At 41.9% G+C, this 27,857-nt stretch overlaps 1 protein-coding gene across 1 annotated transcript; it reads left to right on the top strand.

Moving 5' to 3' along the window:
• The first annotated feature begins 18,309 nt into the window (after positions 1–18,309).
• Positions 18,310–19,459, top strand: LOC109433403 (uncharacterized). The gene is made up of 3 exons (XM_019709834.3): positions 18,310–18,739; positions 18,796–19,190; positions 19,250–19,459. Exons 1-3 carry the CDS (start codon positions 18,533–18,535, stop codon positions 19,428–19,430), a joined length of 783 nt encoding a protein of 260 aa, XP_019565379.2. The 5' UTR covers positions 18,310–18,532; the 3' UTR covers positions 19,431–19,459.
• Positions 19,460–27,857: the final 8,398 nt, after the last annotated feature.

The raw sequence follows: 27,857 nt of genomic DNA, 5'->3' as shown, positions 1-27,857 counted from the left end.
CTGCCGAGATTTCGGAATGAATATCATAATGAATTACTGAAGAATATCAAGAAGAAACTCCTGGAGGAATCCTGGGAAACACAAAAAGAAGTTCTGATGGTATCTCAAAAAAAAAAATACGGTTAAAATCCATGAAGAGATGTCCGAAGAAACTGCTGGTGAAAGAGAGGAGAAGAAAACCTTGAAAGAACTCTTGAAGGAAACCATGGGTAAACTTTTAGAAAAACATTAGAAAATAAACTGCTGGAGCAATCTCAGAAGGAACGTTTGGAGGAATGTAAGAAGGAACTCCGGAAGAGAATATTGGAGGGATCTCTGAAAGAACCCCTGAAGGAATACAATAAGGAGGAATTTTCAAATATGGAATCCCAAAGGCAATTCTTGGAGAAATCCCAGAAGGAAATCCTGAAGGAATTAAAAAGGGAGAAATTCTCAAAACGGGATTCCCAAAAAAAAAACTCCTTGAGGAATTACAAAATGAACTGCTGTAAGAGAAACTCCTGCAGGGTCCTTCAAATGTCGTGGTGAATTTTATTCAAATGAAACCAATGTGATATTTTGAAGAGATTCATTAGTGAGCAAACTAATATCTTCGGAAGAGCTCAGGCTAATACGATATTGGGAGCATCAATTTCCTGTTCTTCGGCATTAAGCAGAACGATGGGTGGTTTATTGAGACATTCGCTTTGGTGATAATCTCCACTGGTTGCACCTATAGTCTTGATGTCGGCGATCTGATCCTGGCAGTCGGTAATGTTATTTTGCTATTGTTGTTTTTTCATAATATTCTATAAACACGAAATCAGAGCTAAATTTGATTTTTGACATGATTTTTTTAAGGGGGGGGGATGTTTAAAAAGCTACGTCATTTATAGAGGGGGGTATCTGAATATGTGACGAAATGCTACGAGGGGGGAGGGGGGTATTAAAAATCGCTTTAAAAAAGCTACGTCATTTATGGACGACCCCTTAGCCTATATTTTATTATCATTAGTTATAAGATTCATGTAAAATTTAACAAAAAACTAGGAGTGTGTAATGTCTGAGACATAACCGCAATGTTGACGTAGGACTAATTTTTAACGCATAATAAAGAATTTGGGGCTCACAGATGAAGTAAACGTGTATCTATTCAGCAAAAATAACGGCCAGAGTAAAATCACTATGTGCTAAAGACTCGAAATCTGGCGATTGTTGCTGGTAATGATGATTCCCGTATCATGACGATGATGCTGCCGAGCAATGCCTTTAAAGTTGAAGGATTCGTCATTGAAATAATCGTCATCATTGAAAATTCGAAAGCAGTTTTCTCGTACAAAGTTGAAATTTCCGCAGTGAAAATGTATTCACTGTATTGCGGCTGAAGATTGGAGTAAAGTGAACTTATTTTCACTGCAGAAATTTCAGTTTAGAATGAGAAAACTGCTTTCGAACTTTCAATGATGACGATTATGTCAATGACGAATCCTTCAACCTTAAAGCGCATTTGACAGGTATCCTACTCGATTGGAATGACATTGACAGTAAATTTGGAATTTCAAATACCAAATATACAGCGGTGTATATTTAGTATAAAAATTAAACTTTATCGATAAACTAAACTATAAAAAATTAGAATTAGTTGAATTTTTAGAAATAATTGAATAATGCTCCAAATAACTCTTTCGGAAGCTTTGGGGCCCTTAAAAGAACCATTTTGGTATAATTCATTGCCACCCATGCCGCCACCACCGATTGATCCGAAAAGAATCGAGGCTTCATTGGACAGAGGGCGGTGCCACCCGCTTGCTCATCCGTTGAAGCGGATCTTTTTTGGGATCTCGCTGCTGCTGCCGCCGACAATCCATGAAAGAATCGGGGCCCCGGCAAACGAAAAGTGACGCCAATCGAATTTTCGTTTGCCGAGGCGGATTTTTCTTTGGATGTTGCTTCCGCTGTTGCTTCCACCACCGATTGATCCGAAAAGAATCGAGGCTTCATTGGACAGAGGGCGGTGCCACCCGCTTGCTCATCCGTTGAAGCGGATCTTTTTTGGGATCTCGCTGCTGCTGCCGCCGACAATCCATGAAAGAATCGGGGCCCCGGCAAACGAAAAGTGACGCCAATCGAATTTTCGTTTGCCGAGGCGGATTTTTCTTTGGATGTTGCTTCCGCTGTTGCTTCCACCACCGATTGATCCGAAAAGAATCGAGGCTTCATTGGACAGAGGGCGGTGCCACCCGCTTGCTCATCCGTTGAAGCGGATCTTTTTTGGGATCTCGCTGCTGCTGCCGCCGACAATCCATGAAAGAATCGGGGCCCCGGCAAACGAAAAGTGACGCCAATCGAATTTTCGTTTGCCGAGGCGGATTTTTCTTTGGATGTTGCTTCCGCTGTTGCTTCCACCACCGATTGATCCGAAAAGAATCGAGGCTTCATTGGACAGAGGGCGGTGCCACCCGCTTGCTCATCCGTTGAAGCGGATCTTTTTTGGGATCTCGCTGCTGCTGCCGCCGACAATCCATGAAAGAATCGGGGCCCCGGCAAACGAAAAGTGACGCCAATCGAATTTTCGTTTGCCGAGGCGGATTTTTCTTTGGATGTTGCTTCCGCTACTGCCTCCACTGCCGATGGATCCGAAAAGAATCGAGGCTTCATTGGACAGAGGGCGGTGCCACCCGCTTGCTCATCCGTTGAAGCGGATCTTTTTTGGGATCTCGCTGCTGCTGCCGCCGACAATCCATGAAAGAATCGGGGCCCCGGCAAACGAAAAGTGACGCCAATCGAATTTTCGTTTGCCGAGGCGGATTTTTCTTTGGATGTTGCTTCCGCTGTTGCTTCCACCACCGATTGATCCGAAAAGAATCGAGGCTTCATTGGACAGAGGGCGGTGCCACCCGCTTGCTCATCCGTTGAAGCGGATCTTTTTTGGGATCTCGCTGCTGCTGCCGCCGACAATCCATGAAAGAATCGGGGCCCAGGCAAACGAAAAGTGACGCCAATCGAATTTTCGTTTGCCGAGGCGGATTTTTCTTTGGATGTTGCTTCCGCTGTTGCTTCCACCACCGATTGATCCGAAAAGAATCGAGGCTTCATTGGACAGAGGGCGGTGCCACCCGCTTGCTCATCCGTTGAAGCGGATCTTTTTTGGGATCTCGCTGCTGCTGCCGCCGACAATCCATGAAAGAATCGGGGCCCCGGCAAATGAAAAGTGACGCCAATCGAATTTTCGTTTGCCGAGGCGGATTTTTCTTTGGATGTTGCTTCCGCTGTTGCTTCCACCACCGATGGATCCGAAAAGAATCGAGGCTTCATTGGACAGAGGGCGGTGCCACCCGCTTGCTCATCCGTTGAAGCGGATCTTTTTTGGGATCTCGCTGCTGCTGCCGCCGACAATCCATGAAAGAATCGGGGCCCCGGCAAACGAAAAGTGACGCCAATCGAATTTTCGTTTGCCGAGGCGGATTTTTCTTTGGATGTTGCTTCCGCTACTGCCTCCACTGCCGATGGATCCGAAAAGAATCGAGGCTTCATTGGACAGAGGGCGGTGCCACCCGCTTGCTCATCCGTTGAAGCGGATCTTTTTTGGGATCTTGCTGCCGCTCAGTGCTGTCCGTCCGCTGCTGTGTGTGCCGATGAAATGATCGAAATGAGTGTGTGCACCACTTATATAAGTTTCGTCGTGTCGCCTCACAGAACTATGCTTGATTGTGATTGGTTGGGTAAGACTGATCTCGAGCTTTTACTAATTTTCAGCTCCAGCCTCAGTCAAGGCACATCATTCAATTGAGCCCCAGCTAGGAAGCATAAATTTGTGGTGTTGTAGGTTTAAAGCTTTTACCATAGTTGATGACGTCAAACCCGACATCAACCTATCATTCACCTATTTTGATTTTAGCCACCAAACCTAACATAGACCCAATAGTTGATCGATGTTGGTCCAACAGTGGCCCAACATTCGATAAAAATTGACCCGACTTTAACCCGACATTCGACATTTTTTCAGTCTGGCGGAATCCAGAAAGAAATCAGAGGGAACAGCTTTTACACCCCTAGATTAGCAGATGCAGCTCCTCCCATTCGGCTGGCTTTCCAGAATATTTCATTTGCATGGCCCGCCCCGCCTGCTTCAGACGCTTCAAACGATTAATCAACCCAGAAATGGAAAAAAATTTCATTAAGCGTTAAAGTAAACAAAATATTGGATGATTTAGATCATTTTAATTCGAAAATTGTTAGAGTTAAACAATGTTTTACGGAAAATAGTTCTGATAGGGTAATGCGTTGCTGAATTCTGGGTGGAACCATTAGTGGCCGGAATTCAATCATTCATGTTTCGGGTGAACCACACTTTTCTCGATTGATGGAGTAAAATTATCTGATTTACAACTCTTGAAGAATCATTTTTTGGTGATCCTGATAAGGACCGTTTGATAAAGTAACGATTTCAGGAAGAAAATGGCATGAAACCGCCTTGCCACGCAATGCGTGTTGGTTTTCTCCGTGCTAATCCTGCAGGATGCCACCGGAAATTGGTAGGCCGCTTTCTGCCGTGGATAAGATTCATGACGCTATCAGCACGATAGCCGAGAGTCGCCGATGGGTAGTGCTCAGGTGTGGAGGTGACATCCACCCTGCTTGACTGATCCAACGAAAATGACGAAAGAAATCAGAGGGAGCAGCTTTTATGCCCTAGATTAGCAGATGAAGCTCCTCCCATTCGGCTGGCTTTTCAGTATATTTTATTTGCATGACCCGCCCCGCATGCACCAGACGCTTGAAACGGTTAATCAACCGAGAAATGAGAAAATTTCCATTTAACGAATAAAGTAATCAAAATATTGTAAGGTTAAGATCATTTTAACTCGAACAACGTTATAATTTATCGATGTTTCACGAAAAATGGTTCGGATAGGGTTGATAAATTCCGGATGGAACCATTAGTGGCCGGCATCATCATTCTTGCGGGGCCACCAAGCATTCAATCTTTCACTTTTCGGTTGCACCACACTTTTACCGATCCATGATGGAATGAAATAATTATCTGATTCACAACTCTTGATGAATAATTTTCTATGGTCCTGAAAAGAACCGATTGAATATTGGACGATTTTAGACAAAAAACTAGGAGTGGGCAATGTCTGAGACATAACCGCAATGTTGACGTAGGACAAAGGCTGGAACGAGATTTCGACTTTTATATTTCCATAATACAATGTTTGTTGTTATGATAATACAAATGGTGAAGTAATGTGTTGAGTAAAGTTGTTGTGTGATGTACTGATTTATCGACCGTATTCTATAATTAACTTGATGATTTTGTGGCTATATCGGTCTCTTTCTACTCATAAGTATAAGGGAGTAGAGATCAAAGTGGATAATGAAATGCCAGATATGATAGAGTACGAATTCCGAAAAAGCTACCGATCGATAGAATTTGTGATGAAAACAGAACAATACATAGGCAGTCGGGTGCCTGAAACTTTTGCCAGTCTTGGTAAGGTGGTATGAACTACCAACCAAGCCGATCTGTTTAAAAGCACAGGTCGCACGGCAGAAGTTTCACGCATTCGATGTATTCGTTCAATACATAGCCTTCTTGCCTAATTTCACCTTCTATAAAATTGTCACTCTTGTTCGCTACTAGCGAATTCTATCATATCTATCATTTCATTATCCACTTTGATCTCTACTCCCTTATACTTATGAGTAGAAAGAGACCGATATAGCCACAAAATCATCAAGTTAGTTGTTGTGTGATCGCTTTCGCTGAACGCATTCATAACCCAACAAACATTTTTGCTGTATAAGAGTAAACCAAATCACTCTTAAGCTAACTTTAGTTCAAGAAGCTGTTATTCAGCTGGTTCGGTTACTTGGAAAGATGTTGACTAGTTGAAGAGTTAGTTCGAGAAATGGTCAAATTACTGTTCTACGAGAGAATTTCCATCGAGCGGATTAAATTAATAGATAATTGAACGGTGTTAGATAGATCTTTTCAATTAAAGCTTAACGTGAAACTCATTCGACAATACGATAGCCGAGAGTCATCGCTGAGTTTGTGTGCTGCTGCCTAGCTGGGAGGTGAAACTCCCTTGTCCTTGACTGATCCAAGGAAAATGACGAAAGATAACAGAGGAAACAGCTGTTATGCCCCTAGATTAGCAGAGCAGATGAAGCTCCTCCCATTCGGCGGGCTTTCCAGTTTATTCCGTTTGCATGACCCGCCCACATTGTGTCAGACGCTTCAAACGATCGTCGACTGCAACCGTTCTTTGAGACAATTTCTAATCGAACGGATAAACTAATTGAGGTATTGAATAATTAAGATCATTTTAATTCGATAAATATTAGAATGAAACAATGTTTCAGGTACAATTGTCCGAATAAGATAACGCGTTGCTAAATTTCGTGTAGAAAGATTAGTGATCGATTTTACTGTTTCTGAGCTACCAAGCATTCAACCATTCACTTTTCGAATGCACTACACTTTTACCGACCGTTGGAATATATCCGAAAATTATCCGATTCATAACTCTTAAGGAATAATTTTCTCTGGTCCTGAAAAGATCCGTTCAAATAACGGTTGATTTTAGAAAGACAATTGAAAATTATCCGCACTGAATGTGGGAAGCCATCGAAAGCTGCCGCCGCCTGCTGCCGTGAATGAGATTCCTGGTTCTATCAGATAGATAGCCGAGAGCCGTCGCTGGGTCGGTGCGCAGCTACCCAGCTGTGGAGGTAACTTCCATTGCCGGGCCCACCGCAGCCGTGATCAGTGGATGAGATTCCTGGTGCTATCACTCGTCGCAGTTGACGTGCTGCTGCGCAGCCGTGGACGTGATCCACCTCCACCCTCCCTGACTGATCCAATGAAAATGACGAAAGAAATCAGAGGGAACAGCTTTTATGCCCCTAGATTGGCAGATGAAGCTCCTCCCATTCGGCTGGCTTGCCAGTTTATTTCGATTGCATGTCCCGCCCCGTATGCTCCGTACACTTCAAACGATCAATCAACCGAGAAATGAGAAAATTTTCATTTAACGAATAAAGTAACCAAAATATTGCAAGATTTAGATTATTTTAATTCGAAAAATGGTTAAATTAAACAATGTTTCACGAAAAATGGTCTGGATAGGATAAAGCGTTGCTAAATTCCTGGTGGAATTATTAGTGGCCGGCATCACTATTGTTGCGAGGCCACCAAGCATACAATTTTTCACTTTTCGGTTGCACCACACTTCTACCGAGCGATGGAATGAAATAATTATCTGATTCACAACTCTTGAGGAATAATTTTCTATGGTCCTGAAAAGAACTGTTTGAATATTGGACGATTTCAGACAGAAAATTGACATGAATTTATCATGCCACGCAATGCGTGTTAGATCCCCGTGTTGAATGCTGAACGCCGTCGAAAATTCGCCCGCCGCTTGCTGCCGTGGATGAGATTAGTGATCGCCTTCACTGTTGCTGAGTCACCACCAAGAATTCAATCTTTCACTATTTGGTTTCACTACATTTTCTCGGTTGATGCAGGAAATTTATCCAATTAACTCTCTAAGAAGAAATATTTTCGATGGTTCTGAAAAGAACCGTTTGAATTATGGACGGTTTTAGGTAGAAATTGAAATCAATTCATCATGCCACCCAATGTGCATTGATTTTATTCGCGCTGAATGCAGGACGCCGTTGAGAATTGACCCGCCGCTTGCTGACCTGCATATTCTTCCTGATGCTATCAGCAATGCGCCACCGTCAATCAATCCGTGAAAGCACCGAGCCCCGAGGAAAAGCGACGCAACTCGCACATTCGTTGTGGCGGATCTTTCTTTGGTGAATTTTGCTGCTGCCTCTGCCACCACCGCGTTAGACGGTTAGAAGGCGAATGTGCAACAGCACCCTTGCCGACAACCACCGCCACCGAGCCGACACGGCCGTCAAAGAATAATGAGCGAAAACGCAAACGAAGAAAGTCGGCAGCTCTCGATCGATGCGTTCACCTCGAGACGACAAAGACAAATGAGGGAAGATGCGAAGAAGCAGTAGTTTTTATATGCGACGGGAGCATCCGAAATGAGCTCGTTCGTGATTGGCTGGAATAAACATGTGTTTACTTTTACCAATTTTTCAATAGTTTGTTATTGAAAATCAGCAAATGTTATTATTGAACATAATTGGTGTAAAGATTTGCAATCGATTGGTGCCAAAATTTTGAAAATTCAACAAGAAATGGCTGAGTTATTAAAGCTCAAAATCTCCACTTTAAACGTAACGCGGCCGATTTCTGAAAATTTAGAATGACACCCGGTATAGAAAAGAGAGACGTAGTCCTACGTCAAAATGACATGAATTTATCATGCCACGCAATGCGTGTTGGATTCCTCCGTGCTGAATGCTGAACGCCGTCGAAAATTGGCCCGCCGCTTGTTGCCCTGGATGTTCCTGATGCTATCATCAATGCGCCACCGCCAATCAATCGGCGAAAGGACCGAGCCCCGAGGACAGCGACGCAACTCGCAAATTCGTATGTCGCTGATCTTTCTGTGGATATTGCTGCCTCTGCCACCACCGCCGAGCAATCGATGAAACGTATTCTTTCCTTCGTCTGCCGCGTTAGACGGTTTGAAGGCGAATGTGCAACAGCACCCTTGCCGGCAACCACCGACGCCGAGCCAACACGGCCGTCAAAGAATAATGAGCGAAAACGCAAACGAAGAAAGTGGGCAGCTCTCGTTCGATGCGTTCACCTCGAGACGACAAAGGCAAATGAGGGAAGATGCGAAGAAGCAGTAGCTTTTATATTCGACGGGAGCATCCAAAATGTGCTCCAAAATGTGCTCGATCGTGATTGGCTGGAATAAACATGGGTTCACTTTTCCCAATTTTTCAATAGTTTGTTATTGAAAAACAGCAAATATTATTATTGGACATAATTGGTGTAAAGATTTGCAATCGATTGGTGCCAAAATTTTGAAAATTCAACAAGAAATGGCTGAGCTATTAACGCTCAAAATCTCCACTTTAAACGTAACGCGGCTGATTTCTGAAAATTTAGAATGACACCCGGTATAGAAAAGAGAGACGTAGTCCTACGTCAAAAACTTGGCGCAGACCACCAAGCAGACCACTGTCACCATGGCTCAAAAGATGGGCGCCACCATTCAACTTTATTTAAACGGCAGGTCTCCCGTCACCTAAAAATCACTGGGGTACTTACGTGGCGGCCAAATCTCACTTACCAACACAGTTTTTACACTATTTTTGATCCTGTGAGCAATTAATTAGTATTCGTTCTAGCAAACGCACTCCACCTTTGTTATTGTTATACCTATGTTAACAATAGGTCATCCAAAACCAAAAATGACATCGTCGTATTCTATTGGGAAGTAGATGTTCAAAATTCGTTGCTATGATGTTTTTTCAATGTATTTCATTCGATTCAAGTGATATTCGATAAACATGTTATTGAGATGTATAACAGTCGTAATTTGAACGTATTTCTAAAATGTTGAGTTCTTCCATATATCAGGCCAGACTAATTACAGTGCCTGCTAAAAAGTTTCACACTACCATTTTTATATACAGCCGCTTTTCCATCTACTGATGTTTCTGCCAATAATTATCCATCCGGAACAGTTTGAATATGTAATGAAAAAACATAATTTCCTTTTTGATAACGAAGACAAATTCTGCAGTCTAAAAGATCATCATAAATACATCATAATTGAAAATAACATCCGAAAACATTCTGACGGTACTTTGTCAAGAAGCCACCATGTTGCATGCCTGAAAATTTGTTTGAAAATCTCTTACAAACCACAGAGATGTCAAAAAACTTCCCTTCTGATTTCCAATTCGATGGAAAGCGAATGAATTTATGAGGAGGAAAAGTGCTTGTTTCACCATAAATTTTGAACGGCACATGAAATTAAGTCATAGTGCCCAAACATCGAGATGGTAAATTACAAACGAAATGTAAGGCCTGAAAATTATTTTGAGCCGTCACTAAATACTGCATTTATAAAAGATGCCATATTTATTTGCTGTGCGTGGTTGACAAATAATAATTTCGTACCGGCAATAAGTAAGTTGTTATGATGTTGCTGAGAACATATTCGATACATAATTTTATGTTATAATAATGTATTGAAAAACATCTTCAGTAACATCAAAGATGTTTTATAAGCCGCCATTTTTTGCGCTTTTTCGGTTATATAAGTGTATGAAAATACGTTTCCCATATTTGAAACAAAACATGGACGTTTGTATAAAACATGTATTATATACAGTATTATAACAAATTGTGTAACTTGGGTGGTAGGGGGCGCACAGAGCTGTGGAAAACCATGAACGGCTGTCCTGAGACTGACCAGACCGGGGCCTGCGATAAGGTGACGGACTCTCATGCCTTTTTAACATCACTCAGAAAGGTGTTATGATAGCCAGGTACGATTATCACTAAATTCGGTCAATTTGTGTCGGACTGGTGGTGAATGCGTTAGCGTTAGCGTTAGCGTTAGCGTGGTTACGGTATACTTCGTAGATTGGACACTAACAACATTCATGTACCTTTTGCTAATCTTGCTCGGATTGCTTTTCGGAACAAAGGCGGGGAGTGAACTTTGGTCCAATCGTATGCAATAATACCAAAAGCACAAATGTCATTATTCCCGGCCACGCCCATCTTTACCGTAACTTGGGATAGGGGAAGGAAATGATGATGTAGCACTTATTTAAGAGGCCTCCGACTCAGTGACACTCCCATAAGTACGGAGTGGGTGGTTGGGAGATGTATTTTGTAGGTCAAGGATTCGCCTGAAAAGCTGGCGATAGACCCACGGCATTGGTTGTTTACTTGGTTAAAATTTAATCTTTGAAAGCCGGCAATCAAAACGAGATTTTTTTTCTATTTATTGTTTGAATAATTATGTTTCTGCTCAGTGAGAGGCCCAAGCAGAACTGATCCCTCCAGGGTCATCGGAACATTACAATACACTGAAGTTTTTTTTACGACGGTAATGGTCCCGCGTAAAAAAAACCGCGTAAAAAAACCGCGTTATTTTAAAAAAACGTCGTAAAAAAAACCGCGTTATTTCAAGACCCGTCGTAAAAAAAACCGCGTTATTTCAAAAAACTAGGAGTGTGTAATGTCTGAGACATAACCGCAATGTTGACGTAGGACTAATTTTTAACGCATAATAAAGAATTTGGGGCTCACAGATGAAGTAAACGTGTATCTATTCAGCAAAAATAACGGCCAGAGTAAAATCACTATGTGCTAAAGACTCGAAATCTGGCGATTGTTGCTGGTAATGATGATTCCCGTATCATGACGATGATGCTGCCGAGCAATGCCTTTAAAGTTGAAGGATTCGTCATTGAAATAATCGTCATCATTGAAAATTCGAAAGCAGTTTTCTCGTACAAAGTTGAAATTTCCGCAGTGAAAATGTATTCACTGTATTGCGGCTGAAGATTGGAGTAAAGTGAACTTATTTTCACTGCAGAAATTTCAGTTTAGAATGAGAAAACTGCTTTCGAACTTTCAATGATGACGATTATGTCAATGACGAATCCTTCAACCTTAAAGCGCATTTGACAGGTATCCTACTCGATTGGAATGACATTGACAGTAAATTTGGAATTTCAAATACCAAATATACAGCGGTGTATATTTAGTATAAAAATTAAACTTTATCGATAAACTAAACTATAAAAAATTAGAATTAGTTGAATTTTTAGAAATAATTGAATAATGCTCCAAATAACTCTTTCGGAAGCTTTGGGGCCCTTAAAAGAACCATTTTGGTATAATTCATTGCCACCCATGCCGCCACCACCGATTGATCCGAAAAGAATCGAGGCTTCATTGGACAGAGGGCGGTGCCACCCGCTTGCTCATCCGTTGAAGCGGATCTTTTTTGGGATCTCGCTGCTGCTGCCGCCGACAATCCATGAAAGAATCGGGGCCCCGGCAAACGAAAAGTGACGCCAATCGAATTTTCGTTTGCCGAGGCGGATTTTTCTTTGGATGTTGCTTCCGCTGTTGCTTCCACCACCGATTGATCCGAAAAGAATCGAGGCTTCATTGGACAGAGGGCGGTGCCACCCGCTTGCTCATCCGTTGAAGCGGATCTTTTTTGACGTAGGACTACGTCTCTCTTTTCTATACCGGGTGTCATTCTAAATTTTCAGAAATCAGCCGCGTTACGTTTAAAGTGGAGATTTTGAGCGTTAATAGCTCAGCCATTTCTTGTTGAATTTTCAAAATTTTGGCACCAATCGATTGCAAATCTTTACACCAATTATGTCCAATAATAATATTTGCTGTTTTTCAATAACAAACTATTGAAAAATTGGGAAAAGTGAACCCATGTTTATTCCAGCCAATCACGATCGAGCACATTTTGGAGCACATTTTGGATGCTCCCGTCGAATATAAAAGCTACTGCTTCTTCGCATCTTCCCTCATTTGCCTTTGTCGTCTCGAGGTGAACGCATCGAACGAGAGCTGCCCACTTTCTTCGTTTGCGTTTTCGCTCATTATTCTTTGACGGCCGTGTTGGCTCGGCGTCGGTGGTTGCCGGCAAGGGTGCTGTTGCACATTCGCCTTCAAACCGTCTAACGCGGCAGACGAAGGAAAGAATACGTTTCATCGATTGCTCGGCGGTGGTGGCAGAGGCAGCAATATCCACAGAAAGATCAGCGACATACGAATTTGCGAGTTGCGTCGCTGTCCTCGGGGCTCGGTCCTTTCGCCGATTGATTGGCGGTGGCGCATTGATGATAGCATCAGGAACATCCAGGGCAACAAGCGGCGGGCCAATTTTCGACGGCGTTCAGCATTCAGCACGGAGGAATCCAACACGCATTGCGTGGCATGATAAATTCATGTCATTTTTTGTCTAAAATCGTCCAATATTCAATCGGTTCTTTTCAGGACCATAGAAAATTATTCATCAAGAGTTGTGAATCAGATAATTATTTCATTCCATCATGGATCGGTAAAAGTGTGGTGCAACCGAAAAGTGAAAGATTGAATGCTTGGTGGCCCCGCAAGAATGATGATGCCGGCCACTAATGGTTCCATCCGGAATTTATCAACCCTATCCGAACCATTTTTCGTGAAACATCGATAAATTATAACGTTGTTCGAGTTAAAATGATCTTAACCTTACAATATTTTGATTACTTTATTCGTTAAATGGAAATTTTCTCATTTCTCGGTTGATTAACCGTTTCAAGCGTCTGGTGCATGCGGGGCGGGTCATGCAAATAAAATATACTGAAAAGCCAGCCGAATGGGAGGAGCTTCATCTGCTAATCTAGGGCATAAAAGCTGCTCCCTCTGATTTCTTTCGTCATTTTCGTTGGATCAGTCAAGCAGGGTGGATGTCACCTCCACACCTGAGCACTACCCATCGGCGACTCTCGGCTATCGTGCTGATAGCGTCATGAATCTTATCCACGGCAGAAAGCGGCCTACCAATTTCCGGTGGCATCCTGCAGGATTAGCACGGAGAAAACCAACACGCATTGCGTGGCAAGGCGGTTTCATGCCATTTTCTTCCTGAAATCGTTACTTTATCAAACGGTCCTTATCAGGATCACCAAAAAATGATTCTTCAAGAGTTGTAAATCAGATAATTTTACTCCATCAATCGAGAAAAGTGTGGTTCACCCGAAACATGAATGATTGAATTCCGGCCACTAATGGTTCCACCCAGAATTCAGCAACGCATTACCCTATCAGAACTATTTTCCGTAAAACATTGTTTAACTCTAACAATTTTCGAATTAAAATGATCTAAATCATCCAATATTTTGTTTACTTTAACGCTTAATGAAATTTTTTTCCATTTCTGGGTTGATTAATCGTTTGAAGCGTCTGAAGCAGGCGGGGCGGGCCATGCAAATGAAATATTCTGGAAAGCCAGCCGAATGGGAGGAGCTGCATCTGCTAATCTAGGGGTATAAAAGCTGTTCCCTCTGATTTCTTTCTGGATTCCGCCAGACTGAAAAAATGTCGAATGTCGGGTTAAAGTCGGGTCAATTTTTATCGAATGTTGGGCCACTGTTGGACCAACATCGATCAACTATTGGGTCTATGTTAGGTTTGGTGGCTAAAATCAAAATAGGTGAATGATAGGTTGATGTCGGGTTTGACGTCATCAACTATGGTAAAAGCTTTAAACCTACAACACCACAAATTTATGCTTCCTAGCTGGGGCTCAATTGAATGATGTGCCTTGACTGAGGCTGGAGCTGAAAATTAGTAAAAGCTCGAGATCAGTCTTACCCAACCAATCACAATCAAGCATAGTTCTGTGAGGCGACACGACGAAACTTATATAAGTGGTGCACACACTCATTTCGATCATTTCATCGGCACACACAGCAGCGGACGGACAGCACTGAGCGGCAGCAAGATCCCAAAAAAGATCCGCTTCAACGGATGAGCAAGCGGGTGGCACCGCCCTCTGTCCAATGAAGCCTCGATTCTTTTCGGATCCATCGGCAGTGGAGGCAGTAGCGGAAGCAACATCCAAAGAAAAATCCGCCTCGGCAAACGAAAATTCGATTGGCGTCACTTTTCGTTTGCCGGGGCCCCGATTCTTTCATGGATTGTCGGCGGCAGCAGCAGCGAGATCCCAAAAAAGATCCGCTTCAACGGATGAGCAAGCGGGTGGCACCGCCCTCTGTCCAATGAAGCCTCGATTCTTTTCGGATCCATCGGTGGTGGAAGCAACAGCGGAAGCAACATCCAAAGAAAAATCCGCCTCGGCAAACGAAAATTCGATTGGCGTCACTTTTCATTTGCCGGGGCCCCGATTCTTTCATGGATTGTCGGCGGCAGCAGCAGCGAGATCCCAAAAAAGATCCGCTTCAACGGATGAGCAAGCGGGTGGCACCGCCCTCTGTCCAATGAAGCCTCGATTCTTTTCGGATCAATCGGTGGTGGAAGCAACAGCGGAAGCAACATCCAAAGAAAAATCCGCCTCGGCAAACGAAAATTCGATTGGCGTCACTTTTCGTTTGCCTGGGCCCCGATTCTTTCATGGATTGTCGGCGGCAGCAGCAGCGAGATCCCAAAAAAGATCCGCTTCAACGGATGAGCAAGCGGGTGGCACCGCCCTCTGTCCAATGAAGCCTCGATTCTTTTCGGATCAATCGGTGGTGGAAGCAACAGCGGAAGCAACATCCAAAGAAAAATCCGCCTCGGCAAACGAAAATTCGATTGGCGTCACTTTTCGTTTGCCGGGGCCCCGATTCTTTCATGGATTGTCGGCGGCAGCAGCAGCGAGATCCCAAAAAAGATCCGCTTCAACGGATGAGCAAGCGGGTGGCACCGCCCTCTGTCCAATGAAGCCTCGATTCTTTTCGGATCCATCGGCAGTGGAGGCAGTAGCGGAAGCAACATCCAAAGAAAAATCCGCCTCGGCAAACGAAAATTCGATTGGCGTCACTTTTCGTTTGCCGGGGCCCCGATTCTTTCATGGATTGTCGGCGGCAGCAGCAGCGAGATCCCAAAAAAGATCCGCTTCAACGGATGAGCAAGCGGGTGGCACCGCCCTCTGTCCAATGAAGCCTCGATTCTTTTCGGATCAATCGGTGGTGGAAGCAACAGCGGAAGCAACATCCAAAGAAAAATCCGCCTCGGCAAACGAAAATTCGATTGGCGTCACTTTTCGTTTGCCGGGGCCCCGATTCTTTCATGGATTGTCGGCGGCAGCAGCAGCGAGATCCCAAAAAAGATCCGCTTCAACGGATGAGCAAGCGGGTGGCACCGCCCTCTGTCCAATGAAGCCTCGATTCTTTTCGGATCAATCGGTGGTGGAAGCAACAGCGGAAGCAACATCCAAAGAAAAATCCGCCTCGGCAAACGAAAATTCGATTGGCGTCACTTTTCGTTTGCCGGGGCCCCGATTCTTTCATGGATTGTCGGCGGCAGCAGCAGCGAGATCCCAAAAAAGATCCGCTTCAACGGATGAGCAAGCGGGTGGCACCGCCCTCTGTCCAATGAAGCCTCGATTCTTTTCGGATCAATCGGTGGTGGAAGCAACAGCGGAAGCAACATCCAAAGAAAAATCCGCCTCGGCAAACGAAAATTCGATTGGCGTCACTTTTCGTTTGCCGGGGCCCCGATTCTTTCATGGATTGTCGGCGGCAGCAGCAGCGAGATCCCAAAAAAGATCCGCTTCAACGGATGAGCAAGCGGGTGGCACCGCCCTCTGTCCAATGAAGCCTCGATTCTTTTCGGATCAATCGGTGGTGGCGGCATGGGTGGCAATGAATTATACCAAAATGGTTCTTTTAAGGGCCCCAAAGCTTCCGAAAGAGTTATTTGGAGCATTATTCAATTATTTCTAAAAATTCAACTAATTCTAATTTTTTATAGTTTAGTTTATCGATAAAGTTTAATTTTTATACTAAATATACACCGCTGTATATTTGGTATTTGAAATTCCAAATTTACTGTCAATGTCATTCCAATCGAGTAGGATACCTGTCAAATGCGCTTTAAGGTTGAAGGATTCGTCATTGACATAATCGTCATCATTGAAAGTTCGAAAGCAGTTTTCTCATTCTAAACTGAAATTTCTGCAGTGAAAATAAGTTCACTTTACTCCAATCTTCAGCCGCAATACAGTGAATACATTTTCACTGCGGAAATTTCAACTTTGTACGAGAAAACTGCTTTCGAATTTTCAATGATGACGATTATTTCAATGACGAATCCTTCAACTTTAAAGGCATTGCTCGGCAGCATCATCGTCATGATACGGGAATCATCATTACCAGCAACAATCGCCAGATTTCGAGTCTTTAGCACATAGTGATTTTACTCTGGCCGTTATTTTTGCTGAATAGATACACGTTTACTTCATCTGTGAGCCCCAAATTCTTTATTATGCGTTAAAAATTAGTCCTACGTCAACATTGCGGTTATGTCTCAGACATTACACACTCCTAGTTTTTCTTTGTGTTTTTAGTTCGTACTTGAGTGGAACGCTGATGGAAGAGTGAACGGTCGTCGGTCGTCAGTGACAAGCAGGGCGCGGAGGCTGAAACACGCCGCAGTTCGTCGTTCTCGCGTTTTCGTATTTTTCTTAGTGTTTTTTGTTCGCACTTTGGGTAAACGATCGACGATGGCTCGGTGGCAAGAGACCACATTGCCCGCATCGTGGTGCTCGTGTTCGTCGTTATTCCGAGTTCGGAGATGCTAGTATCCAAGAGATTGTTTTTCAGTGCGTCGGGTATTCTCGCTTATGTATTTTTTTCGGATTCTTCGATGGACTATCGGAGAATCAGCGAGTCGAGTGAACGAGTGCACATTTAATATGGTTGGACCGTTTGCATGCTGAGACCAAAGACAAACATAGAAAACCAGCTGGTCAGGATTACCCGGTGAGTTCGTTCCTTATTACTTTTTAAATTTGAACATGACATATATGGGGATTTCGGAGGGGTAGCCTAAGGAAGTTAAATGAACTGGTTTCCGGGCAAATGTTCGTGGGGTGGCCAGACTTTGTCACGAGATATCAATTATCATGTTGTTTTCCGAAGGTCTCCAGTGAATTTAGCTTACCCTGCTACAACAAACCATCAGGTAGATCATTCCGTTCCGGTATGACTCTGCAGCCATAGGTAATCCTTGCGCTGATGGTGGGTACACAATCATCATCATCATCATCAATATCAAGTTTTATTTATTTTTCAATATGGAACTTACTACAATTCAAATATATGGCGTTTTGTTCATCCAATTTTAAATCATTTTCCATAAATAGAAAGCTGATTATGACACATTTTGATACATATTCTGAGTGCAGGTTTTACGTCAGCTTGATGAAATTCAAGATATTGCAATATATTGGCGAGTTCAAGGGACAATCTCCTTCAATTTAGCAAAATTTAAAAAAATATATGAAAAAATGTATTTTTTTAATAATATAAAAAAAAAACAATTTAAAACATGTTACTCAACTTTTATTTTACATATCATGTGTAAGCGAGCAACTTTGCTTAAAAATAGAACAAAAATCAATTCCAAATCATCAACCTTGTATGGAAAGTTGAAATAAAAATCCGCTCTACTGTAATTTCTTTCGTTCGCGTTTCCAAATTCAGGGCATGATTGTACACCAAAAATGATCATCAGCTTACCGAGTTCAAAAGTGTTGTAAACTAGTGTTATTTGTGTTGTTAGATATGATGCAAATGTGTGATGTTTGTAATGTACGCCTGGCAGAACAAAATTTAGAATTAGTTTTGTCTATTTGACAATACCAGAAATGCCAATAGCTTAAGTGCTAATGACATCATTTCCTTTGATATAAAAAACTTCAAAATTCCAAGAACTAATTAAACGCATTTCGTGAGATTTGTTTTTAAGAGCGGTATCACCTGGCAGATTTTCGTCGAGACAAATCCGGTATCAACAATTCCCCTCCAGTTCATTGTCACGTTGAAAGTAAAAGAAAGTGTTTTTTCATCGAGTTAGCACCATTTTTGTTAAGCGTTGTGTCTTCAAAATTCGGTACCTCCTATGCGGCGAGAAAACAGTTTGTCATCTGACAGCGGTGCCGTTAGTTATTCACTTCCGAAAATGGACTTTCTTTTCAAACTGATCACGTTTTCGGTGTGCTTTCACGTCGTCATTAGCGAAGTGTCTGGATCGTTCCCGGAAAAGAACCAAACCAGTGCGGTCGAAGAAGGGCGCTACCTTCTGTTCCCGTCCCTCTCCACCATGCAGGTTCGATTGATATAGTTGTGCGAAACTTCCAAAGCAAACCGTTCTTTCAATTTTAGCTTTCAATTTGCACCTCCTCAGGAACGCCGTTTTTCGTCCCAAAGAAGAAGTATCCTTTCAGACGTTTGGGTGTGAATATAGGCTTTCAGGTGAACTACAATCTTCCGTACCGGTTGAAGGACTTCTACAGTTTTCCCACTTGGGCTCGGTCGATGGTTGATATTGTGAAGGGGAGATACATGCCAACGGAGGTAGTGACCGCCAGGGCTGCCCGGAAAAGACGTTCCTCAAGGCACCTGAGCGCTGGCGACGTCTATACGGCGATAGATGAAGTTTTGCAACTCGCTGGGTACGACAAGGATTGTGTAGTCAAAAGTGTGTGCGAGTTATCCCATAGTCCTTTCCACAATGTAGAAGATGATTTTTATGCGGAAATTTTACACTTTTTGCTGACGTAAGTTGTAGATTGACAGTTAGAGGACATTCATTTTAATATTTCGATCATTATTTCAGACCATCGGAGCATCAAGCATTTGGTGAACATGAACGTAAAATGAAGCTCAAATACGAGCTGGCGGAGAAATACGGACGAATGGGCGCAGACTGCAGTTTGATGTATCCCACATGTCGGAAAAGCTTTTTGACTGATATTTCCGGTTTTTTGGACGATAATAAACTTGAATCAATTCGGTGATCACGAATAAGTTTTTGAATATGATTTTGACAACCTCCTATTTCTTCATGTACACTCAAGTAACAATTTTAAATCTTATCAGTTGGGGAGACTGGGTAGACTTAATCGCTTTTCTTAGTTTGTCTCTAACTTTAAAGAAAACATAATACTGAAACCGTTCTTCGCTGAAAATGTCAGGTTAACATCTGTTGCACGTTCAAACATATTCCAGAACTTTAGATTATTGTTAAAGTTTTTAAATCTTCAAATCGACGTTTTGTCTTTCACTCGAAGAGATGGCTTTCCAGTCTTGACAAAAATAAAAATACTGCTATTTTATCTTGTCGAAATACGTTTAGCAAGTTTTGGCTTTCGACGTTTTGTCCCTAAATCTATATAGTGAATATGCTTTAATGTCATCTAACGATTCCTAGAGGATTTATGTGCGTTTGTGTATGTGTGTGTATGCATGTATGTTAAAAAAATTGTTCTCAGCCGTCTGTTGATCGATTTAGATTCTTTTAGCATCCTATCCTAGTAGAACGTTATTGAATTTTATGTTAATAGGACATTTCATTACAATGTTATCTTTCGAAGCGTACTTGAGAGTAGTACAATTTAGCTATTTGAAGAATTCTTTTTTCTGATATGCTAAATATTTGAATATATTTTTAACGAATATAGCAGAATATTTCCCAGCTGGGGATTTCTTTTACTATCATACAAATTGGTACGAAGTTTCTCAGAATTTAATGATTTTTTTTCACATGTTCATACATATAAATGAACAAAAACTAAATTGAAAAAATAAATCAGGGTCACTTAATTTTCCGGAAAACTCCAGTGGAAAGCAATTTTTTCCACAGACACCACCTACTTTGAAAATTCATAACTTAAGAACGAAGCATCGTACACACATTTTTTTGTGAATTCATAAGCAAATTTTCTCAGTAATTTAAAAAAAAAAAACAAAATGAAAATTGTTTTCGACAAAATTATCCACAGTTGAGGAGAAGCGGTTGGAAAAATCCAGAGAAATACCAAAAAAAATATTTTGGAGGGAAATTACATAAGCTATATTGTGTGAAATTTTCAAGAAATGATTTTTCTTCGTTCCTGAATTATGACCAATTTTGTGGAAATTGTCCAGATGTGCTGTTTGAGCCATTTTCTTTGAAAAATCATAACCTAAGAACGAAGCATCGTAGACACAACGGTTTTTATTAAATCAAAAAAAAAAAAGAAATGAAAATTGTGTCCAACCAAATTTTTCACTGTTGAGCAAATTTGGTTGGAAAATCCGTAAAAATTTCCAAACAAAATATTTTTGGTAGGAAATTTTGTAAAGCTGAATAGAGTAAGGTAGGGAGAAACTTCGATCCTAGCTGATTTTTTATTTTTCAAAAAAATCGAAGCAGATTAAAATAAATGAATACCGTGTGGTGATTCTACCATCCATGAGCTGAAACTTTGTTGAACAAAGTTACACCAAATGTCTTTTCAATATTGAGTTACAACACTTTTTTATATGTGTGCGTGTTGTTCGAACCCTTGTCCCACCGCTCGGGCAATAGTTCGAACCTAGTGTTTGTGGAATTTCGCTAATCGTAGCACACTATTTTGACACTTTGATAACACAAGTTTGAAAAATAAAACGAAAGTCGTGAACTTCTGTCAACGACTAAACTTTTTGAAGCACAATTTAGCGCTGATTTCGAAACCGTGCTTCAAAAAATTTAATTAGAATAGTTTTTTAGTTTTAGCTCAATATAAAGTTTTACAACTTTTTAAAATATGGAATTTTCTTAAGTTCAAATATCATGTGTTTTGTTCAACCAATTTTAATTTTTTTTTCATAAATTAAAAGCTGAATATAAACTATTCGATCATCTAAATGCAGATTTTGCGTCAGATTGATGAAATTCAAGATATTGGCAAGTTTTAGGGACAATCTGCTTAAATTTAAGCAAAATTTCCAAAAATATATAAGAAACTAGCTGTACCCGGCAAACTTTGTCTTGCCTACTCCGTTTTTTGACGTTTCAAGTTTCTAGCCCCAAGACCAAGTCCCCGGTCTCAAAATGTATGGAAGATCGATAATCAAAAACTCTCATTTTTCCATGTTTTTCGCCTCATAAACCTTCCTTGGGTGAAAACTAACAGAACAAAACTAAGACGACCAAAATCGGACCTTCCGTTCGCAAGTTATGCGCGGTCCCACGTATGCCACTGCATTTTTATATATATAGATGTATTTTTTCAATAAGAAAAAAAAAAACAATTTAAAAATTCTTTCTCGACGTTTATTTGACATATCATATGTAGGCGAGTTACAATGAAAAATTCAGCCCAATCGGAGCATTGATTACGAAGAATAAGATGTGTGAAATGAGCGACTTTGCTTAAAAATAGAACAAAAATCGACGAGTCAAGAAGCACTGTGATAGGAGATGAAAATGATATTTATAGGGTGTCCCAGAAAGTATGGGCACAACTTTGCAGCTCTGTCATTTAGGAATGGATGCATAAACAAACTTTATTTTCACATATATCTTGCATTAATATATTAACATCAAATGCCAATTACTAAAATTTGCATTTAACACTTCGTTTGAATGCAGTAGAACATTCCCTAAAAGACCTTTTCAAGCTTGTGCACAAATTGCAAATTGTGCAAATTGCTAATTGCTATTTCTTATAGTTGAATACAAGCTTCTGAATATATATCACAAAATGCAGAAAATTACATTCTTATTTCAGTATATAAGTAAAATAAATGCTCTAGATTTATGAAGTGTAGATTGAATTGTTTTTATTCTTGTTAAAACATGTTTATACAGGCGCACAGGCAAAACATATTTTTATAAAAAAAATCAATCAATCATCTGAGAGAACATGTTTTCGAATATATGATGTTTCGAATTTGGACATATGGCAAAACCATAAAATAGTAGATTGTGCAGAAATATTTAAAGATGTTTTTTTCATTTCAAATATTCTGCATACAAAAACCATTTTTAATGTATAAACACTTTACAGGTATTAAATAAAAAACTTTGAATAATAATACAAAAAAAAAAGAAAATGATCGTATTTTCGCTACACAAAGTTGTGCCCATACTTTTTGAGACACCCTGTATTCCGGCCTAATGACCTTTAATAAGCTCGATAAATGATTTCTAATGGAAATTTTACGAGGAACCAACATTTTTAAGGTCGTAACGTGATATTCTTATCTTTTTGTTTTTTCTGTATAAGCGAGATTTTAGTTACCCATCTCGCCCACATTTTGACCATCTTAAATTACTCTTCCCAATACTGACGTGAGTTCACCCACTTAACATTTTTATAATTGTCAGATACCTCCTCTATTTACAAAAATAAAAACAAATGTCTACAAAATGCATGTATGTACCATTCATGAGTAGTCCCACTTGTAGTTGAAATAGAGTAGATACACAAAATAAAGCTGTTCGTATTTTAGTGCCACCAACTCACTGGCTGTGTAAACTGTTTCTCGGTGTGTAGTTATTGAGTTTAAGGACAGACTTGTTAGAATCCCAAAATGGCCGCCACAATGGCCGAGTTTGGCACCTACTCACTTTTTCGAGCGCACAAATCTCTTAGTAAACAAAACCAGCGCATCTGATTTTCTTATTTTAGGCTTATTACGAGTGAGCAAGAACAGAATAATAAAATGCACTGTTGTTTGAAGCTTGCTTCTTGAGATTTGTGCGTCTGAAGTTCTGATGCACTGTTGAAGCGGGATTTCAAGACGTTTGTCCTTAAGACCGAACGACGTCTTTATTTTGTGCATCTTGTGGCACATGTTCCGACTACAGTGTCTAAACTGCAAGAAAAGTCTTGTTTCCCACCCTAATGATAAGAGCTTCTGCACGCTTGCTGTAAGATGTCTCTGATGATCGCTGCGTTAGTTGTATGTTGTGTTATGAGACCATCGCCGCTTGAAAAATTTAAAAATGATTTTATGACTTAAAATTATCTTTAGTTTACTTTTGACGTAGGACTACGTCTCTCTTTTCTATACCGGGTGTCATTCTAAATTTTCAGAAATCAGCCGCGTTACGTTTAAAGTGGAGATTTTGAGCGTTAATAGCTCAGCCATTTCTTGTTGAATTTTCAAAATTTTGGCACCAATCGATTGCAAATCTTTACACCAATTATGTCCAATAATAATATTTGCTGTTTTTCAATAACAAACTATTGAAAAATTGGGAAAAGTGAACCCATGTTTATTCCAGCCAATCACGATCGAGCACATTTTGGAGCACATTTTGGATGCTCCCGTCGAATATAAAAGCTACTGCTTCTTCGCATCTTCCCTCATTTGCCTTTGTCGTCTCGAGGTGAACGCATCGAACGAGAGCTGCCCACTTTCTTCGTTTGCGTTTTCGCTCATTATTCTTTGACGGCCGTGTTGGCTCGGCGTCGGTGGTTGCCGGCAAGGGTGCTGTTGCACATTCGCCTTCAAACCGTCTAACGCGGCAGACGAAGGAAAGAATACGTTTCATCGATTGCTCGGCGGTGGTGGCAGAGGCAGCAATATCCACAGAAAGATCAGCGACATACGAATTTGCGAGTTGCGTCGCTGTCCTCGGGGCTCGGTCCTTTCGCCGATTGATTGGCGGTGGCGCATTGATGATAGCATCAGGAACATCCAGGGCAACAAGCGGCGGGCCAATTTTCGACGGCGTTCAGCATTCAGCACGGAGGAATCCAACACGCATTGCGTGGCATGATAAATTCATGTCATTTTTTGTCTAAAATCGTCCAATATTCAATCGGTTCTTTTCAGGACCATAGAAAATTATTCATCAAGAGTTGTGAATCAGATAATTATTTCATTCCATCATGGATCGGTAAAAGTGTGGTGCAACCGAAAAGTGAAAGATTGAATGCTTGGTGGCCCCGCAAGAATGATGATGCCGGCCACTAATGGTTCCATCCGGAATTTATCAACCCTATCCGAACCATTTTTCGTGAAACATCGATAAATTATAACGTTGTTCGAGTTAAAATGATCTTAACCTTACAATATTTTGATTACTTTATTCGTTAAATGGAAATTTTCTCATTTCTCGGTTGATTAACCGTTTCAAGCGTCTGGTGCATGCGGGGCGGGTCATGCAAATAAAATATACTGAAAAGCCAGCCGAATGGGAGGAGCTTCATCTGCTAATCTAGGGCATAAAAGCTGCTCCCTCTGATTTCTTTCGTCATTTTCGTTGGATCAGTCAAGCAGGGTGGATGTCACCTCCACACCTGAGCACTACCCATCGGCGACTCTCGGCTATCGTGCTGATAGCGTCATGAATCTTATCCACGGCAGAAAGCGGCCTACCAATTTCCGGTGGCATCCTGCAGGATTAGCACGGAGAAAACCAACACGCATTGCGTGGCAAGGCGGTTTCATGCCATTTTCTTCCTGAAATCGTTACTTTATCAAACGGTCCTTATCAGGATCACCAAAAAATGATTCTTCAAGAGTTGTAAATCAGATAATTTTACTCCATCAATCGAGAAAAGTGTGGTTCACCCGAAACATGAATGATTGAATTCCGGCCACTAATGGTTCCACCCAGAATTCAGCAACGCATTACCCTATCAGAACTATTTTCCGTAAAACATTGTTTAACTCTAACAATTTTCGAATTAAAATGATCTAAATCATCCAATATTTTGTTTACTTTAACGCTTAATGAAATTTTTTTCCATTTCTGGGTTGATTAATCGTTTGAAGCGTCTGAAGCAGGCGGGGCGGGCCATGCAAATGAAATATTCTGGAAAGCCAGCCGAATGGGAGGAGCTGCATCTGCTAATCTAGGGGTATAAAAGCTGTTCCCTCTGATTTCTTTCTGGATTCCGCCAGACTGAAAAAATGTCGAATGTCGGGTTAAAGTCGGGTCAATTTTTATCGAATGTTGGGCCACTGTTGGACCAACATCGATCAACTATTGGGTCTATGTTAGGTTTGGTGGCTAAAATCAAAATAGGTGAATGATAGGTTGATGTCGGGTTTGACGTCATCAACTATGGTAAAAGCTTTAAACCTACAACACCACAAATTTATGCTTCCTAGCTGGGGCTCAATTGAATGATGTGCCTTGACTGAGGCTGGAGCTGAAAATTAGTAAAAGCTCGAGATCAGTCTTACCCAACCAATCACAATCAAGCATAGTTCTGTGAGGCGACACGACGAAACTTATATAAGTGGTGCACACACTCATTTCGATCATTTCATCGGCACACACAGCAGCGGACGGACAGCACTGAGCGGCAGCAAGATCCCAAAAAAGATCCGCTTCAACGGATGAGCAAGCGGGTGGCACCGCCCTCTGTCCAATGAAGCCTCGATTCTTTTCGGATCCATCGGCAGTGGAGGCAGTAGCGGAAGCAACATCCAAAGAAAAATCCGCCTCGGCAAACGAAAATTCGATTGGCGTCACTTTTCGTTTGCCGGGGCCCCGATTCTTTCATGGATTGTCGGCGGCAGCAGCAGCGAGATCCCAAAAAAGATCCGCTTCAACGGATGAGCAAGCGGGTGGCACCGCCCTCTGTCCAATGAAGCCTCGATTCTTTTCGGATCCATCGGTGGTGGAAGCAACAGCGGAAGCAACATCCAAAGAAAAATCCGCCTCGGCAAACGAAAATTCGATTGGCGTCACTTTTCATTTGCCGGGGCCCCGATTCTTTCATGGATTGTCGGCGGCAGCAGCAGCGAGATCCCAAAAAAGATCCGCTTCAACGGATGAGCAAGCGGGTGGCACCGCCCTCTGTCCAATGAAGCCTCGATTCTTTTCGGATCAATCGGTGGTGGAAGCAACAGCGGAAGCAACATCCAAAGAAAAATCCGCCTCGGCAAACGAAAATTCGATTGGCGTCACTTTTCGTTTGCCTGGGCCCCGATTCTTTCATGGATTGTCGGCGGCAGCAGCAGCGAGATCCCAAAAAAGATCCGCTTCAACGGATGAGCAAGCGGGTGGCACCGCCCTCTGTCCAATGAAGCCTCGATTCTTTTCGGATCAATCGGTGGTGGAAGCAACAGCGGAAGCAACATCCAAAGAAAAATCCGCCTCGGCAAACGAAAATTCGATTGGCGTCACTTTTCGTTTGCCGGGGCCCCGATTCTTTCATGGATTGTCGGCGGCAGCAGCAGCGAGATCCCAAAAAAGATCCGCTTCAACGGATGAGCAAGCGGGTGGCACCGCCCTCTGTCCAATGAAGCCTCGATTCTTTTCGGATCCATCGGCAGTGGAGGCAGTAGCGGAAGCAACATCCAAAGAAAAATCCGCCTCGGCAAACGAAAATTCGATTGGCGTCACTTTTCGTTTGCCGGGGCCCCGATTCTTTCATGGATTGTCGGCGGCAGCAGCAGCGAGATCCCAAAAAAGATCCGCTTCAACGGATGAGCAAGCGGGTGGCACCGCCCTCTGTCCAATGAAGCCTCGATTCTTTTCGGATCAATCGGTGGTGGAAGCAACAGCGGAAGCAACATCCAAAGAAAAATCCGCCTCGGCAAACGAAAATTCGATTGGCGTCACTTTTCGTTTGCCGGGGCCCCGATTCTTTCATGGATTGTCGGCGGCAGCAGCAGCGAGATCCCAAAAAAGATCCGCTTCAACGGATGAGCAAGCGGGTGGCACCGCCCTCTGTCCAATGAAGCCTCGATTCTTTTCGGATCAATCGGTGGTGGAAGCAACAGCGGAAGCAACATCCAAAGAAAAATCCGCCTCGGCAAACGAAAATTCGATTGGCGTCACTTTTCGTTTGCCGGGGCCCCGATTCTTTCATGGATTGTCGGCGGCAGCAGCAGCGAGATCCCAAAAAAGATCCGCTTCAACGGATGAGCAAGCGGGTGGCACCGCCCTCTGTCCAATGAAGCCTCGATTCTTTTCGGATCAATCGGTGGTGGCGGCATGGGTGGCAATGAATTATACCAAAATGGTTCTTTTAAGGGCCCCAAAGCTTCCGAAAGAGTTATTTGGAGCATTATTCAATTATTTCTAAAAATTCAACTAATTCTAATTTTTTATAGTTTAGTTTATCGATAAAGTTTAATTTTTATACTAAATATACACCGCTGTATATTTGGTATTTGAAATTCCAAATTTACTGTCAATGTCATTCCAATCGAGTAGGATACCTGTCAAATGCGCTTTAAGGTTGAAGGATTCGTCATTGACATAATCGTCATCATTGAAAGTTCGAAAGCAGTTTTCTCATTCTAAACTGAAATTTCTGCAGTGAAAATAAGTTCACTTTACTCCAATCTTCAGCCGCAATACAGTGAATACATTTTCACTGCGGAAATTTCAACTTTGTACGAGAAAACTGCTTTCGAATTTTCAATGATGACGATTATTTCAATGACGAATCCTTCAACTTTAAAGGCATTGCTCGGCAGCATCATCGTCATGATACGGGAAT

This window comes from Aedes albopictus, chromosome 3 (genome assembly GCF_035046485.1).
Source record: "Aedes albopictus strain Foshan chromosome 3, AalbF5, whole genome shotgun sequence".
NCBI classification, from domain to species: Eukaryota; Metazoa; Arthropoda; class Insecta; order Diptera; family Culicidae; genus Aedes; species Aedes albopictus.
This window is presented reverse-complemented; position numbering and strand designations above follow the sequence as displayed.

Bases quoted from the DNA above. Each gene is read 5' to 3' on its own strand.
- LOC109433403 (XM_019709834.3), top strand. From the start codon at position 18,533: ATGCGGCGAGAAAACAGTTTGTCATCTGACAGCGGTGCCGTTAGTTAT. The intron at 18,740-18,795 runs GTTCGATTGATA...TTTCAATTTTAG, and splicing joins CGTCCCTCTCCACCATGCAG to CTTTCAATTTGCACCTCCTC. The intron at 19,191-19,249 runs GTAAGTTGTAGA...TCATTATTTCAG, and splicing joins ATTTTACACTTTTTGCTGAC to ACCATCGGAGCATCAAGCAT.